The 18,548-nt window shown below is 38.4% G+C and overlaps 1 protein-coding gene across 4 annotated transcripts in view; it reads right to left on the reverse strand.

Moving 5' to 3' along the window:
• The window catches only part of LOC150078561 (uncharacterized), a 773,569-nt gene that overhangs the window by 526,367 nt on the left and 228,654 nt on the right, over window positions 1-18,548 (reverse strand). For all 4 annotated transcript variants that reach the window (XM_090385507.1, XM_090385508.1, XM_090385509.1 and 1 more), the window contains exon 7: window positions 2,627-2,774. In XM_090385507.1, coding sequence (XP_090241633.1) covers window positions 2,627-2,774 — 148 coding nt within the window. The remainder of the gene's footprint in view (window positions 1-2,626; window positions 2,775-18,548) is intronic.

Below are 18,548 nucleotides of genomic sequence, written 5' to 3' on the forward strand. Positions count from 1 at the left end.
CTGCTGCATGCCTTTTCTATAAATTATTCCATTTGCACTGTTTTTCTGAACTGGTTTCTATGATTTCCCCCCCCCCCGTCTCTTCCAAACCAGTCTGAACACACGCCACTACCAATCAGTAGCCTTTTGCTGTCCACCTTCAATCTCAGAGAACCAATTTTATTTCTTCCTCATTTATTCTTTCAGCTTCCATTTTCTGTAACAACCTCCCTTCACATGTATTTGCTGAAAATTACGATCTACAGAAATCTAAGTGTTATGTAAACAAGTAACTTTTTTCTTCCTCTCAACTTTCAACACATGCACGGTACTAAGTACTATTGGTTGTAATACCTTCGGTGTTTGAGGTTTTCCTTAAAAAAAAAAATCATCACAATTCGGCGAATCTCTAAAAAAAAATCATCATGGTATCCTTTCTCTTGCTTGAGAAATACACATGAAGGGGCATAAATTTAAATTGAGGAAGAATAGTTCCAGGATAGATGTGTCGAAATTTGGTGTCAAGCAGCAGGTAGTTAACCATTTGAACAAACATCTATCTGGTTATGTAGCAGTGGGTAGTTTGAATAAAATTAAGGAGCTATTGCTTGACACAATTAACAGAATATATAGAAAATGTGGTGTAACTTGTGCAGCTTACAGTGAAACAGGACAAAAATTGGTATGGTGGTGTAACATAGAATAACAATGAAATGAGGAGACAGCAAGAAACTTTGGACAGGTATAAGGGACATTTTTAGAGGTTGTAAAAGAATTACCTAAATGGTCACATTACCCAAGTAGATACAAGATGTTCGAAAATATGGTCACATTACATCAGTATGGTATATGATCCCCTTCAAAGGCTAAACAGGCAGAGAGTAGTGAACCATGCTCGATGTATAGGTGTCTATAAGATTTTGTGGCCACTAATCCCATTCTTCCACTAGTGCAGACCTTAGCTCAACCAAGCGATCAAGGAATTGGCTGTCGGCAGGCAATGTGATGCCCAAGGACATCTCACACATCTTCAAATGGATTTAAGTCTAGTGATCATGCTGGCCACAGCAGTCAATGGATATCTTCAGTGTCAAGATCCATCCACTACAACTTGAGCTCTATGTGCAGTGGCGTTGTCATGCATGAAAAGGAAATCTGCACCAACCACACCCATAAAAAGTTGCACATATGGTTGGAGGATCTGTTATCGGTAGCTCTGAGTAGTTATGGTAGCCCTAGCAAAAACATGAAGAGGTGTGCAGTCACTGATCATTACTCCACCAAACACGAGAACACCACCTCTACCATAAGTGTCCCTTTCTCTGATGTTGGAGGGATGGCACCACATTCCTTGTCTCCAGATGAAGAATATGAATATGTTGGTAGGCTAAAACAGGACTCGCCAGAGAACTGAACTGTACCCTATTTGTCAGGGCTCCAAGTTACATGTCATGGAACCAGTTTCGACGAGCTCTGTGGTGGTTTTGGATTAATGGGATAAAAACCACCGGCTTCCTTGCAAAGAGTCCACTTAAATTGAACATTCTCAGTTGATGACAGGACATCATAAGGTTTCATCTTGCTGTTAGAGCCAGACAGCATAGTTCTGTTCTGGTTGACATAGCCTGCAGGTGACCTTAGTCAGCTCTTCTTATAATGGTTCCTGTCTCCTGAAATTGCTTTCATAGTAGCTCAGAGGAAACTGTGTAACACATTAAGCCAATGTGCTACCTCCATCTGCGACTGCCCAGCTTCAAGTCATTGAAAGGCACACCATCTCAAAGAATCATCTGAACAACTTGCCATCCTGAGTACTGGAGATGTAGGCATCCCACTGAGCAAGTCAAAAAATGGGAATAAAGTGATGGGGTTGCAACTTGGAATTTGCATGCCAGGATGCATATTATACCAAACTGTCTTTGATGACACTGTTCTAAATAAAATATTGAAGAAAAACATTTTGTTCGTTGAGCAGTGTAGTTTTTGAGCTGTTGATATGGGACAGTTTTTTTTTTGGCTGATATTATATAACCATGCTGTTTTGCATCATTTCCCACTAGTAATACTAATTCTAAAGTATCTAAGATCCCTCTGCCCAAACCAGACCCATTTTCTTCATGTGACTGACTCCAAGCACTTTTCCACTGTTTTGGCAGCCATGGGAAGGTTTTTTTTTTAACTGGAATGCCTTCTATTACTTTGAAATCACTGCAAAAAAAAAAAAAAAAAAAAAAACTTCTGAGAAGAAACATTGTTTTATTCAGATTGCAGAGTCCGAATAACAATCTTATGGCAAGTAATGTAGGCACCAATTTACCTGGCAAACTTGAGATACCAGATAATTCAGATTCTGCAAAAAACAAACAAAAAAAAAAAAAAAAAAAATTCATATTTTGGACAATCGGATTTCAGATGTTTTATTTGCATTTTAAAGCATTTATATAGTTTTAATTTTTGTTTTACATTTAAACATATCACAGATCCTGCCACTATGAAAATTCACTGTAGGCGACTTACCCACACATGGGGAAACACTGCTGAAAGTGTTAGTTAACCAATTTCCATTGCTAGCTTATGCCAGCATTGGAAAGGGAATTATCAAATTTTCAAAATCAAAGGGAAATATAAAATTTTAATCTATGTTTACCTGGGAACCTGCATATGAAGTGCTGTGATTAACAACAACTTTGTGTATTTTTCCGAACTTTCCAAAGTAGTCATGCTTTTTCAATACTTCTGGATCTGCTAACCTTGGTGGAAGCCCAACAACAAAAACTAGATTCCTCTGAACAACTCTAAAGAAAAAAAAAAAAAAAAGGGGGGGGGGGGGGTTATAAATAAATTAACTCCATTTCATTGTGTATATGTGTAATTAAAATTATTAGAAATGAGAGTCACTGAATATCTGAAACATGCTATTGCTTCTCCTCCTCATGACAAGAAGCCCAATTTCAGTAACTAAAACATGCTTCTTCTTATCATATTTTTATAATACAGCATATTTTTATAATACATTTCTTCATGAGACTGATTGAAGGCCTTTTCAACTGCTTTAGCAGCCATGGGAAGGTTTTTTTTTTTATAATAACTGTCAAACTAATTTGTAGTATTGCAAATAGACATTTTAAATTATTACATTTTGTCACAAAGAAAAATACCTTTACCTCAACAGTAGACACCTAGGGTGCGGATACCCTACCAGCTTAAAACAATTACCTGCATAAAAGTAAACTAACTAGCTGTGCTAAGATTTTCACTACCTTTCAACTGCTAATTTATGAAACGGTTAGATAATGGAAAATTTCACCAATAATCCTTAGACCATTGAGCAGCAGTCACTAGTGCTCCTAACAAATAACCACAAAGTGTTTTTTTTTTTTTTTTTTTCAAAATAGTCAATTTTTATTCTAAATAATTTGAAAGTTTGAGTTTTAGAAATTTTCTTGCAACAGTCAACGTACCAGAATAAAATAGAATATTTAAGTGGTAAGCTAAGGAAAGCACAAATTGGCATTAACATTAGCAAAGGCACGAGGCAAGAAAGCAAGCTTATATAGCATCAGCCAAAAAAAAACAAAACAAATCTTCTAATTTCACCCATCCACTCACTCCAAAGGTTTGTCTAGTTCTGCCGTGAATCTATTTAAGTTATCGACTTCTACAGCTACACATGGAAGTTTGTTCCAGCAATCAACCACATGCTGACTAAAGGCAAACTTCTGCACATCTATCCTACAACTGTGTTTCCTCAATTTGAATTTATGCCCTCTCAGACGATAATTCTGAGCGAGAGGAAGAATCCCATCAGCATTAAGCATGCTCAAACCATTCAAGGCCTTATACACATCAATCAGATCACCTTGCAGGGGCCTAGTCTCCAGACACTGTAATTTGCAAAACTTAAGCCGTTCTTTGTAAGAGCAACCCTTTGTTCCATTTACTAATCTTGTTGCCCTTCTCTGCACTCACTCCAGCAGCTCAGCATCCTTCATAAAATGAGGCCTCCAGACCTGTATACAGTGAACACATCATATATTATGATGTGTTCCTTTGTGAACACATCATAGTATCTAATCAAATTGGTCAGACAAACCTTCCCCTTAACAAACCCATGTTGTGTCCGAGCTATAACTGAAGTCTTGTCTAGATGATCCTCCAGTGCTTCTTTAACCAGTGCCTCCATTAATTTCCCGGGAACGGAAGTTAAACAAACAGGTTTGTAATTACTTGTGTTGCCCTTTGATCCTCCTTTGTGAATTGGGGTCACATTGCACTACTCCAGTCCATGGGTACCTCCCCTGAGTCCAAAAAAGCTCTCATAATTATGGCTAAGGGTTTGCTCACTTCCTCTGCTGCCTCGTTTAATATAACTGGATAGACCCCATCCATCCCAGGTGTCTTTATTTGTAACATTTGTAACAAAGGTTGATGACATTGTAGAGCGGATATCATCTTTTAAGGGCCCAAAAGGTGATATAGTTGTACACGTTGGCACGAATGATATTAAGAGTAGGAGACCGGCGGAATTACTTAGCAAGTACAGGTCACTGCTGAAAAAAAGCCGTGAATTAGGGTTGAACTTGAAAGTGTCTGCAATTCTGCCCAGACACGATAGGAGGGAGTATATGATGAGAGCCTTGTCGATCAATTCGGCCCTGGAGGGATTGTGCAAGGCTAAAGGGTAGAATTTTTTTCAGCCTGGACTGTACTTGTTAACAGGAGAGATTGCTTCTACAGGGATGGGATACACTTAAATAGAAAGGGTGCAAGAATTTTTGCTGATGCTGTCGAGGCAGTGTTAGGTGGGTCGGAAAACTGCTAGTTGGGGGGGATACAAGGACTAATAGATTAACAGTAGCCACTGGCAGAGGTGGAAGTGATTCTTGCACTGCTTCTATTGAAATGAGCAGAAGTCTGAAAAACAAGATGCAGGATATTTCAGAGACTGCTGGTAGTCATTGCGTTACAAGTAAACACATGGGTTGTGTTAGGGTAGCTAAGAATAGAAACAGGTGCATGTATACCTGCGTGTACACCAATGCTAGGAGTTTGGTAAATAAATTTGATGAATTTGAGGTATTGCTCAAAACATCAAAGGCAGATATTGTTGGGATATCAGAGACGTGGTGTCACACAGATATAAGTAATGCGGAACTGGAATTTGGGGAATACAATGTGTATAGAAAGGATAGACAGGACAGGAGGGGAGGAGGGGTTATGCTATTAATTAAGAAACACATAAAGTCCAAGGAAGTGAAGCCAGTCGACATCGATGGACAGGGCAGTGCCGAATCAGTTTGGTGTGACATAAGCATAGGGAAATCAAAATTGAGAGTAGGAGTGTGCTATAGGCCTAATGACTCTGATGAGTATAATAAGATATTGTACAGGGAAATAGAGTGGGCCAGTAAATCAGAGAGTCTTATAATGGGGGATTTTAATTTCCCAGATATTGACTGGAATTTGTGGGTTGGTCACTCGCACACTAGCAAGGCTTTTGTGGATTTATTGGATGATTGTTTTCTACACCAGCATGTTCGTGAGGCAACAAGAGGGAGCAATACTCTTGATCTGATTATCAGTAGTGACTCTTCATGCATTAAGAACCTGCAGATAAATGAACCACTAGGTGGCAGTGATCACAGTGTGTTGAAGTGGGATTTACTCAAGGAGGTAACTACCATCAGAGGTAAAGGGAAGGGTTTTTGTTTTCGTAAAGGCGACTATGATGGTCTGAGACAGTATTTAAATTCTATACAGTGGGACCAACTGATGATGTTACCAACAGCAAACTCAAAATGGGAAGCATTCAAGGAACTAATCTTGGAGGCTACCAGGCTTTACATACCAACTAAGAAATATTGTTCAAGGTTTAGGCCTAAATGGTTGTCAGATGAACTAATGACACATGTGGCAGAGAAGAAAAATGCATGGGATACATATAAATTAATGGGTGACATGGAAGCCTATGATAGATATAAGTTGGTCTGTAACCAAGTCACAAAGGAGATTAGGCAGGCAAAGGCAGACTACGAAAAATCCTTGGCAAAGGATGCAAAGAAAAACAGAAAAGAGTTCTTTACATACTTGAACTCGAGAAGGAAAGGGATGAATCAGATTGGTCCACTGGATATTGATGGTTCAACAGTAGAGGATCCTGCTCAGGTGGCTAACAATCTAAACGAGTATTTTGCATCTACATTCACGCATGAGGAGTTATTCAGGAAGGAGAATGATGTAGGTAAAGTAAACATTGGCAGTGAGCTGGATGATTTTGTAATAACTGAGAGGAAAGTGGAGGAGAGATTGTTGAGGATAAACATAAAAAAGGCACCTGGGGTGGATGGGATCTATCCAGTTATATTAAAGGAGGCAGCAAAGGAAGTATGCAAACCCCTAGCCATAATTATGAGAGCTTCTTTGGACTCAGGGGAGGTACCCATAGACTGGAGATGTGCAAATGTAACCCCAATTCACAAAGGAGGATCAAAGGCTGACACAAGTAATTATAGACCTGTTAGTTTAACTTCTGTTCCAGGTAAATTAATGGAGGCACTGGTTAAAGAAGCACTGCAGGATCATCTAGACAAGAATTCAGTTATAGCTCAGACGCAGCATGGTTTTGTTAAGGGCAGGTCTTGCCTGACCAATTTGATTGGATACTATGATGTAGTCACAAAAGAACTGGATGCAGGGAATAACTTTGATATTATATATTTGGATCTTAGAAAGGCTTTTGATACTGTTGCACATGGAAGACTGCTGCACAAATTGGAGCAGTGTGGCATTGGAGGCAAATTGCTGCTATGGATAAGGGGATGGTTGAGTGGCAGAAGACAGAGAGTGGTAATCAATGGACACTGCTCAATGTGGACTAATGTTATTAGTGGAGTTCCTCAAGGTTCAGTGTTGGGTCCGTTGTTGTTTTCGGTGTTTATGAATGATATTGATGATGGGATATCAAGTTTAATGTCCAAGTTTGCAGATGATACAAAGGTTGGCAGGGTCGTCAAGGACACTACTGACGCTATGCTGCTGCAACAGGATCTGGAAAGGTTGAACAGATGGGCTGAGAGGTGGCAAATGAAGTTTAACATTGACAAATGTAAAGTACTGCATATGGGAAACAGTAACCCCAGAGCAACGTATCAACTCTGCGGTACCACACTGACAGTGGTGGAGAATGAAAAGGACCTGGGGGTAATTGTGCAGGGAGATATGAAGTTCTCTGAGCAGTGCAGACGAGCTGCAAGAGTAGCTCATGGTGTCTTGTCAATGATATACAGGAATTTTTCTAGCAGGGATAAGGAGGTGATTATTCCCTTGTATAAGGCAATGGTTAGGCCACATCTTGAGTACTGTATACAGGTCTGGAGGCCTCATTTCAAGAAGGATGTAGAGCTGCTGGAACGGGTACAGAGAAGGGCAACAAGATTAGTAAATGGAACAAAGGGTTGCTCTTACGAAGAAAGGCTTAAGTTTTGCAAATTACAGAGTCTGGAGACTAGGCACCGGCGAGGTGATCTGATAGAGGTGTATAAGGCCTTGAATGGTTTGAGCATGCTCAATGCCAATGGGATTCTTCATCTTTCTCAGAATAATCACCTCAGAGGGCATAAATTCAAATTGAGGAAGGACGGATGTCGGATAGATGTGCGGAAATTTGCCTTTGGCCAGCGGGTGGTTGGTTGGTGGAACCGACTTCCATCACTTGTTGTTGAAGTTGATAGCCTAAACAAATTTAAAGCTCAACTGGACAGGTATTTCGAACGAACGGAGGGGTGAAATGGGAGAGGGTTTTTTTTTTTTTTTTTTTTTTTGGGCTGATGCTGAATAAGCTTGCTTTCTTGCATCGTATGCCTCTACTAATGCTAATGCTAATGCTAACAATTTCTCCTTCACTTTGCTCTCAGTTATTACAAAATCAACTAGCTCACTGTCAGAGTTTAATTCACTTCTGTCGTTAACCTCCCTGAATAAATCATCTTGTGTGAATATTGATGCAAAATACTCAGTTTTGTGAGCTATGCGAGCAGGATCATCAACAGTTGAACCATCAATATCCAGTGGACTAATCCAAATCATCCCCTTCCTTCTAGAGTTTACATAAGTAAAGAACTCTTCACTGTGTTTCTTTGCATCCTTTGCCAAAGATTTCTCGTAATCTGCCTTTGACTTACTAACCTCCTTTGTGACTTGGTTACAGAGCAGCTTATATTTACCATAGGCTTCCGTGTCACCCATTGATTTATATGTATCCCATGCATTTTTCTTCTCTGCCACATGTCTAATTATTTCATCTGACATCCATTTAGGCCTAAACCTTGAACAATATTTCTTAGTTGGTTTGAAAAGACTAGTAGCTTCCAAGATTAATTCTTTGAATGCTTCCAATTTTGAATTTGCTGTTGGTAACATCATCAGTTGGTCCCACTGTATAGAATTTAAATCCTGTCTCGGGCCTCGGTAGTCGCCTTTACAAAAGCAAAAAACCCTTCCCTTTATCCCCAACAGCAGTTACTTTTGAGTAAATCCAACTTCAGCACTCTGTGATCATTGCCACCTAGTGGTTCCTTTATATGCAGCTTCTTCGTGCATGAAGGATCACTTTTTTTGTTAGTTGTTGGCACACTGGCTTCTGTGGCCATAATGCACCTCCCAAGTTTTTGCATTTTTTTATTCTGATCCAAGCACGAGACGAGATTCGAACCCACAACTTTTGGGTTGCCAGGCAGGAACATTACCCACCTGGATAGCCCGGTCGATGGATCACTACTGATAATCAGATCATGAGGAATACTCCCTCTAATTGCCTCCCGAACATGCTGCTGTAAAAAACAATCATCCAATAAATCCACAAAAGCGTTGCTAGTGTGTGAGTTCCAGTTACACATTCCACAAATTCCAGACAATATCTGGGAAATTAAAAATTCTCCATTAAATGACTCTGATTTACTGGCCCATTCTATTTCCTGTACAGTTGTTCATTAAACTCATCAGAGTCATTAGGCCTATAACACACTCCTATTCTCAATTTTGATTTCCCAATGCTTACGTCACACCAAACTGACTCAACACTGCACTGTCCAGCCATGTCGACTGGCTGTGCTTTCTTGGATTTTATGTGTTTCTTAACTAATAACGTAATCCCTCCTCCCTTCCTATCCCATCTATCCTTCCTGCACACATTGTACTCCCCAAATTCCATTTCTGCATTCCTTATATCTGTGTAACACCACATCTCTGATATCCCAACAATATCTGCCTTTGATGTTTTGGCCAACAGCTCAATTTCATCTAATTTATTTACGAAACTCCTAGTATTGGTGTACACGCAAGTATACATGCAGCTGTTCCTAATCTTAGCTACCCCAACACAGCCCATGTGTTTACTTGTGCCGCAATGACTCCCAGAAGTCTCTGAAATCCCCTCAATCTTGTTTTCCAGGCTGCTGCTCATTCCAATAGAAGCAGTGCAAGAATCACTTCCACCTCTGCCAGCGGCTACTGTTAATCTGTTAGTCCGTGTATTCCATCCCCCACCCAAGCTAGCAGTTTTCCGACCCATCCTAATGGTTCTTTGATAGCATCAGCAAATATTCTTGCACCCTTTCTATTTAAGTGTATCCCATCCCTGTAGAAGAAGTCTCTCCTGTTAAGCACAGACCAGGCTGAGAAAAATTCTATCCCTTATGCCTTGCACAATCTCTCCAGGACTGAATTGCAGACACTTTCAAATTCAACCCTAATTCACAGCTTTTTTTCAACAGTGACCTGTACTTTTAAGTAATTCTGCCGGTCTCCTATTCTTAATATCATTGGTGCCAACGTGAACAACAATATCACCTTTTGTGCCCTTAAATGATGATATCTGCTCTACAACGTCATCAACCTTTGCCCCTAGCAGAGATACCCTGGTCCTGTTCCACCTATCCTTTTTGCCCAATATGTTTCATGTTTCCCTGACAATAGAGTCACCGACAACTATTATTTAATAATAATAATAATAAATTTAATAATACTGATAAAAATCATAAAAGCATAAAAATACAATAGCTTTCGAGACTTCAACTTGAAAAAAGAACGTATAATACTAATAATAGCCATATAGTGCAAGGAAGCCAGAGACTTTTGCTGCACTACCCGGAAAAAAAACAAGTAGATAAGAAAATACAAATTATTTGCTTCCCCCACATAGATAACTATCTAGTTGACCTTTGAATTTATTCACACTGTGAGCTTCAAGCACCTGTGAAGGCAACCAGCTCCAGCAATCAATGACTCACTGGCTAAAAGAATTTCCTACAATCTAATCTAAACCATGCTTGCGCCATGTTGGCGTGTTATTCTTGTGGATAGGAGTAAATATTATTTTACAGTAGATTATTGTAGAGTAATTTATAATTATGTAGCAACTTCATTTGATTTAAAAAAATGGTGGTTGAGTAAACATGCGATACAGTCGGCACTGCTTCGTAATGATACCTGTTCGTTTTCGATTAAAATTTAAAAATATTGTGTTTTTATTAGCATTAGCAGAGGCATTTGATGCAAGAAAGCAAGCTTATGCAGCATCAGCCAAAAAAAAAAAAAAAAAAAAAAACCCACTTCCACTTCACCCCTCTGTTCGTTCAAAATACCTGTCCAGCTGAGCCTTAAACTTATTTAGGCTATCAACCTCCACCACAAGGGATGGAAGTCTGTTCCACCAACCAACCACCCGCTGGCTAAAGGCAAATTTCCGCACGTCTATCCTACATCTGTCTTTCCTCAATTTGAATTTATGCCCTCTCAGGTGATTTTTCTGAGCTAGAGGAAGAATCCCATCAGCATTGAGCATGCTCAAACCATTCAAGGCTTTATACACCTCTATCAGATCACCTCGCTGGTGCCTAGTCTCCAGACACTGTAATTTGCAAAACTTAAGCCTTTCTTCGTAAGAGCACCCCTTTGTTCCATTCACTAATCTTGTTGCCCTTCTCTGTACTCGTTCCAGCAGCTCTACATCCTTCTTGAAATGAGGTCTCCAGACCTGTATACAGTACTCTAGGTGTGGCCTGACCATCGCCTTATACAATGGAATAATCACCTCCTTATCCCTGCTGGAAAAATTCCTGTATATCATTGACAATACTCCATGAGCTACTCTTGCAGCCCGTCTGCACTGCTCAGAGAACTTCATATCTGCCTGCACAACCACCCCCAAGTCCCTTTCATTCTCTACCACTGTCAGTGTAGTACCACAGAGTTGATACGTTGCTCTGGGGTTGCTGTTTCCCATATGTAGTACTTTACATTTATCAATGTTAAACTTCATTTGCCACCTCTCAGCCCATCTGCTCAACCTTTCCAGATCCTGTTGCAGCAGCATAGTGTCAGTAGTGTCCATTTTTTTTTTTTTTTTTTTTTTGGTTTAGGAAATGTACTGATACTTTCTTTGTTGCAATCTATGAGACTTAATCCAAACAGTGATATGTAAAAGTGAAGGTGTTTGTTGCAATTTCTGTGTTAAATTTTTAAATGTAGTTGTTTTAAAGACTCTGTCCTTAAATATTTTTTGTGTGATATATTCTAGAGTGATTTGTATAGACTGCATGAATTAACAGCATTAATAGTGAGTGTAAGCATCACAAATTGAAGAACATTGATTTTTTTAAAGGAATTTTTGTGTTTTAACAGTATTTCACACAATTTGCAAAATTAAATTATCATGAATATTAAGAAATCTTCATTTTTTGCAGTTCGGTTTTTTGATTTTATTTCTACTGTATGTTTTTTAAGTGGGTTTTTCAGTGACAGATCCAACCTGCACTCTCCTAGGAGTTTTTCACTTTCAGCCACTAAATAGTTAAATATGAAATTCTATGATGTTTGCTTCTTATTAGCTGCCTTTAATCATGACTAACAGCCACTGTGATTTAGACTGTAAGTCATAAATATTATTATTATTTTTTTAATATGATGCTGTCACTCTTTTTTTGTTATTACTCTAACATAATGTAATGTAAAAAAAATTTAGCATGAATACTGTTGCAGTTGGTTCATCAGACTCTAAAGACTTTGCCTTGTCGCTGCAACCATACATCTCTGTCTTCTGCTGAACGTTTCATTTCCTCATATCCCCTAAAGTTCATTTTCCTCATTAGATTTTCCAGAATTTTCTTCCTTGGTCATCCCCTTCCTTTCTTTCCCAAATTTTTCCTTCTGAGATATTCACTAAAAATTTGTTATGTCTTAGGGTGTGTCCTAGAAATTTAGATTGTCTTTTTGCCACAGTCGCAAGTAGCTGCCGCTTTTCTTGCATCTCGTTCAAGACAGATTCGTTGGATTGTCGCTTGGTCCAGCTAATCCTCAACATCCTCCTCCAGACCCACATCTCCAAAGCCTCCAGTCTCTTGATATTTTGCTTGCATAATGTCCAGGTTTCACTTCCATACAGCAGCACACTCGAAATGACTTGGTTATTTCCTATCCTAACCAACTTCAAGTTGGTTAGGATAGTAAAATTCACTAAATTATATAAATCTGACAAAACCTGTTTGATGATTGGTAGTCACTGAAATGTGTCTCATTTGTAGTTTTAGGATTCAAAGCCAGCATTAAATAATGTGGTTTTATTTTATCATTTTATCTCTTTGGCAATTGTACAAAATCATATACAGGATTTATGCTTTTAAGGGTCATGAATAGAGTTTTTCAAATTTTAATAGAGAAACTAAGAGACATTACCTTGGAAAACATAGTGCTGTTTACTCGTGATCAAACAGAATAGCTTTTAAGTGCAAAAAAAGCTAAAAAAAATTTGATCAGAATTATCCCATGCCATTGCCAATGGAATAATATAAGGTATTTATAAGGTTTGTTCCAATAGAGTGTTAATGCATGTTCTAGTAGAGTTTTAGGTTATTTCTGATAAGGTTTAGAAATAATTTTATACATTTATCTTATAATTTTTAAGAGAGATCACAGCCAAAATTTAGTGAATAAAATTTTGCAATTTTGCATCATGGGACTCTCAATATTTATTAAAGAGAGCAACAACTTGCCATTATTTATTGGGAAAGTTTGGAGTACTTATATGTTCAGAGGAATGTGTTTATAGTATTTGATTCTTTATTTATTGATCTGTTGGACTTGCAAAACAGTACTTCTATCTACCCAAAAATTCAAGTCTGAATATGTGGAACATGAATATCTGAAGGTGCCATTCACCATCATATACCAAGTTAGCTATAAATATATTGTTGCTCACACTGCTGACAGATATTGAATAAAAAAATTTGAATTTATTTCCACATATAAGTGACACATTGGAATGCAGATGATTGGTCTTTCTTAGACCTGGGTGAGAACTAACATGTGTGAGATAGAGATGAGATTCTGCAGATTTTATGTAGTATGCAATCATTGAATGCCAAGAAGGAAGGGTTAATGAGCATTTATGAACAGTTGCTTGTATCTCTTCTTTGAGTTATGTTTGCAGTAGATGCCAGCATGGTTAAGAAATAAATATTCCAGATAACGTGCAAAATGAAAGAAAAAGTCAAAAATCTGACAAAAAAGTAAATTTATTTGTATACATACTGTAAATTATATTTATAAAAATATACTACACCACGAGAAGATTTGACATAAAATTAGCATTAGCATTAGTAGAGGCATTTGATGCAAGAAAGCAAGCTTATGCAGCATCAGCAAAAAAAAAAAAAAAAAAAAAAAATATCTTTTTTTTTTGCTTATACTGTATACTATATTGCTAAAAGTGTCCAGATACCGCTGGAATTTGAGTAAATTGAACCATCCACACCATCCACAGTGCCACATCACTTGCTGTGTTTAGATGAATGTGATGAAGATTGAACTTCTATTGAAGTTCAATTCTATTGAACTAGTGATCATAAATTCAAACTACAGGGGTTAAGGCTTAGATTAGATTGTACAAAGGTTTCTTCTAGCCAGTGAGTTGTTGATTGCTGGAACAAGTTGCCCTCACAGGTGATTGAGGCTGACAGTTTGAATAAATTCAAAGGTCAACTGGATAGTTACGTTACGTATGTGATGTGAGGAGGGAAGCACATCATATTTTCTTATCTACTCGGGGTTTTTTTTTTTTTTTTTTTTTTTTACTAGTGCAGAAAAAGCCTATGGCTTCCTTGCATTATATGGCAAATACTATTACTATATAAACCTCTTGCCCTGTAACTGGAATTTATGCACCCCCACCCAAGTTCTGGAATTCCCTATAACAGTGAAAATTCCACCTTCATTCATTTTAATAACCCCCCCTCCCCTCAGAGCCTCAGAAACTAAATCAAGCCACCTATAATGTGACAGATTAGAGTGAACAGCTATTTGGAAGAAAAGTAACACCGAGAGGGAAAGAAAAAACCCAATTTTTTAGATCCAGAGGAATTTATTTGATTTGATCTGAAATTTATTGGCACTACTGCAACATAGGCTATAATGTGCTAACAATGATAAATGAATGAAGACAGTGGTGCATTATACCTTCATGGGGCCCAAGGCAAAATTGAATTTGGTAGGGCCACCGTCTAAAGATAAAACTAATAAAGAACATTTTCAATTTCATTTTATTGTGACAACAAAACAAACAAATTATGACATAATATAAAATCTCATCAAAATCAGTAAAACCATTTTTGAAAAAAAATTGTAATTTTAAAATTAATCTTCAAGTAAAGTTCATTGACCTTGGCAGGTAGAAAGTTCAGTTTCTGATAAAAATCCTTAAAAAATATTCGTAAAAAACATCAATGAGTTTTTGAAATGGTGAAGTGCAGCAGTCTGATTCACAATTATTGGATGAGACTGCACATAACAGGTTTGCCCATGAGCACTTTATCCACAGTTAGCTTAAGCATTAGCAGAGGCATATGATGCAAGAAAGAAAGCTTATTCAGCATCGGCCATAAAAAAAAAAAAAAAAAATCCTGCCCATTTCACCCATACATTCACTTCAAAAGTGTGTCTAGTTCAGCCTTGCATTTATTTAAGCTGTCAACATCCACAACAGCAGATGGAAGTTTATACCAGCAACCAACCACCCACTGGCTAAAGGCAAATTTCTGCACATCTATTCTCCAACCGTCGTTCCTCAATTTGAATTTATACCTCCTCGGGTGCAAAATCTGAGCAAGTGGAAGAAGCCCATCAGCATTGTGCTTACTCAAACACAATGCTGATGGGCTTTGTGCTTACTCAAACCATTCAAGACATTATACACTTCAATTAAATCAACTCGCAGGTGCCTAGTCTCCAGATGCTGCAATTTTTCAGATGTTAAGCCTACCTTTGTAACAGCAATCATTTGTTCCACTCACTAATCTCATTGCCCCTCTTCTGTATTCATTCTAGTAGCTGAACAGCTTTCCTAAAATGAGGCCTCTAGACCTGTATGCAGTACTGAAGGTGTGGCATCCCCACTGCTTTATACAAGAGGTTAATCACCACCTTATCCCTGCTAGCAAAATTCCTATATATCATTGACAAGACCCATGAGCTATTATTGCAGCCTGTCTGCATTGCTCGGAAAATTTCATATATAACTGCACAGTTAACCCCAGGTATTTTTCATTCTCCACTACCATTAGACTCAGAAGCGAGTGCCTCTGAGTCTAATGACCATTCAAGCAAAAGCAACAAGTATTTATAAAGATATAAAGATATTATGGCAAGCCCCAACCCAAGTTTGTGGCAAGCAATGAGTGGTTTAATAGGTTCAAGCATCACGGTAGTTTCAACAACATTAAAGTAAGCGGTGAAGTTGCCAGTGCCGTTTCTGCAGCTGCAGAGAAATTTTGTGATGTGTTGCAAAAAATTATTGATGAAGGCAGCTAATATTGGAAAATAATTGCTGCTTTCATCAATAATTCTCGCTCTGTATTGGAAAAAAATGCCGGATCAAACATACATTGCCAAAGAGGAAAAGACAATGCCAGGTATCAAGGCATCAAAAGATAGGGCCACACTCTTGCTTGCGGTTAATACAGTGGGAGATTGCAGGTTAATGCCACTGCTTGTGTACCATTCTGGAAATCCTTGTGCATTTAAGGGAATCAATAAAGCCACCCTACCCATGCATTTCCGATCGAACCAGAGAGCAAAGATAACAATATCTCTCTGTGAGGATTGGTTTAAATGCTGCTTCATTCCTAAGGTTGAAAAATATTGTATAGACAATGACGTTACTTTAAAGATTTTGCTTCTATTAGATAATGCTCCAGGACATCTTACACATCTAGATAATTTCAATTCGAACATGAGTCGTATTTCTACTGACAAACATGATCAGGGTGATATTTTGAATTTAAAAGCATACCATTTACGCACAACAGTTTCTCACGCATTGTCTACAGTAGACAATGAGAAAATTACATTAAGAGACTTTTGGAAATCTCACAATATTTACCACGCCATCTTAAACATTAATAAGGCCTGGATGGAAATAACTAAAAGTTTTTTCAATGGCATAGGGAAGAAAATATGCTTACGAAAATATGCCCACAGAAAATATGTAGAGGTTGCAGAACTACTTCAGTTAGCATTAGCAGAGGCATTTGATGCAAGAAAGCAAGCTTCTGCAGCATCATCCAAAAAAAAAAAAAAAAAAAAAAAACCACTTCCATTTCACCCCTCTGTTCATTCGAAATACGTGTCCAGCTGAGCCTTAAAAACTTATTTAGGCTATCAACTTCCACGACAAGGGATGGAAGTCTGTTCCACCAACCAACCACCCGCTGGCTAAAGGCAAATTTCCACATGTCTATCCTACATCTGTCTTTCCTCAATTTGAATTTATGCCCTCTAAGGTGATTATTCTGAGCAAGAGGAAGAATCCCATCAGCATTGAGCATGCTCAAACCATTCAAGACTTATACACCTCTATCATATCACCTCGCTGGTGCCTAGTCTCCAGACACTGTAATTTGCATAACTTAAGCCTCTCTTCGTAAGAGCACCCCCTTGTTCCATTCACCAATCTTGTTGCCCTTCTCTGTACTCGTTCCAGCAGCTCTACATCCTTCTTGAAATGAGGCCTCCAGACCTGCATACAGTAATCTAGGTGTGGCCTGACCATTGCCTTATACAAGGGAATAATCACCTCCTTATCTCTGCTAGAAAAATTCCTATATATCATTGACAATACACCATGAGCTACTCTTGCAGCCCATCTGCACTGCTCAGAGAACTTCATATCTGCCTGCACAACCACCCCCAGGTCCCTTTCATTCTCTATGTCAGTGTAGTACCACAGAGTTGATACGTTGCTCTGGGGTTGCCGTTTCCCATATGTAGTACTTTACATTTGTCAATGTTAAACTTCATTTGCCACCTCTCAGCCCATCTGCTCAACCTTTCCAGATCCTGTTGCAGCAGCATAGCATCAGTAGTGTCCTTAACAACCCTGCCAACCTTCGTATCATCTGCAAAACTTGGACATTAAGCTTGATATACCATCATCAATATTATTTATAAATACAGAAAACAACAATGGACCCAAAACTGAACCCTAAGGGACTCCACTAATCACATTAGTCCACGATGAGCAGTGTCCATTGATTACCACTCTCTGTCTTCTTCCCCTCAACCATCTTTTTATCCATAGCACAAATTTGCCTCCAATGTCACACTGCTCCAATTTGTACAGCAGTCTTCCATGTGCAACAGTATCAAAAAGCCCTTCTAGGATTCAAGTATATAATATCAAAGTTATTCCCAGTATCCAGTTCTTTTGTGACTGCATCATAGTATCCAATCAAATTGGTCAGGCAAGACTTTCCCTTAACAAAACAATGCTGTGTCTGAGCTATAACTGAAGTCTTGTCTAGATAATTCCGCATGCTTCTTTAACCAGTGCCTCCATTAATTTTCCTGAAACAGAAGTTAAACTCACAGGTCTATAATTACTTGTGCAGAATGAGCAGAAACCTGAAAAACCAGATGCAGCATATTTCAGAGCCTGCTGGGAGTCATTACGATACAAGTAAACACATGGGTTGTGTTAGGGTACTAAGAATAGAAACAGTTGCATGTATACTTGCATGTACACCAATGCTAGGAGTTTGGTAAATAAATTTGATGAATTTGAGATATTGCTCAAAGCATCAAAGGCGAATATTGTTGGGATATCAGAGACATGGTGTCACACAGATATAAAGAATACAGAACTGGAATTTCGGGAGTACAATGTCTACAGAAAGGATAGACAGGATAGGAAGGGAGGAGGGGTTATGCTATTAGTTAAGAAACACATAAAATCCAAGGAAGTGAAGCCAGTCAATATCACTGGACAGTGCAGTGTCGAGTCAGTTTGGTGTGACATAAGCATTTGGAGATCAAAATTGAGAGTGGGAGAGTGTTATAGGCCTAATGACTCTGATGAGTATAATAAGAAACTGTACAGGGAAATAGAGTGGGCCAGTAAATCAGAGAGTCTTATAATTGGGGATTTTAATTTCTCTGATATTTACTGGAATTTGTGGGTTGGTCACTCACACACTAGCAAGGCTTTTGTGGATTTATTGGATGATTGTTTTCTACATCAGCAT

This window comes from Mastigoproctus giganteus, chromosome 11, assembly GCF_048544385.1.
Source record: "Mastigoproctus giganteus isolate SK-2022 chromosome 11, ASM4854438v1, whole genome shotgun sequence".
NCBI classification, from domain to species: Eukaryota; Metazoa; Arthropoda; class Arachnida; order Uropygi; family Thelyphonidae; genus Mastigoproctus; species Mastigoproctus giganteus.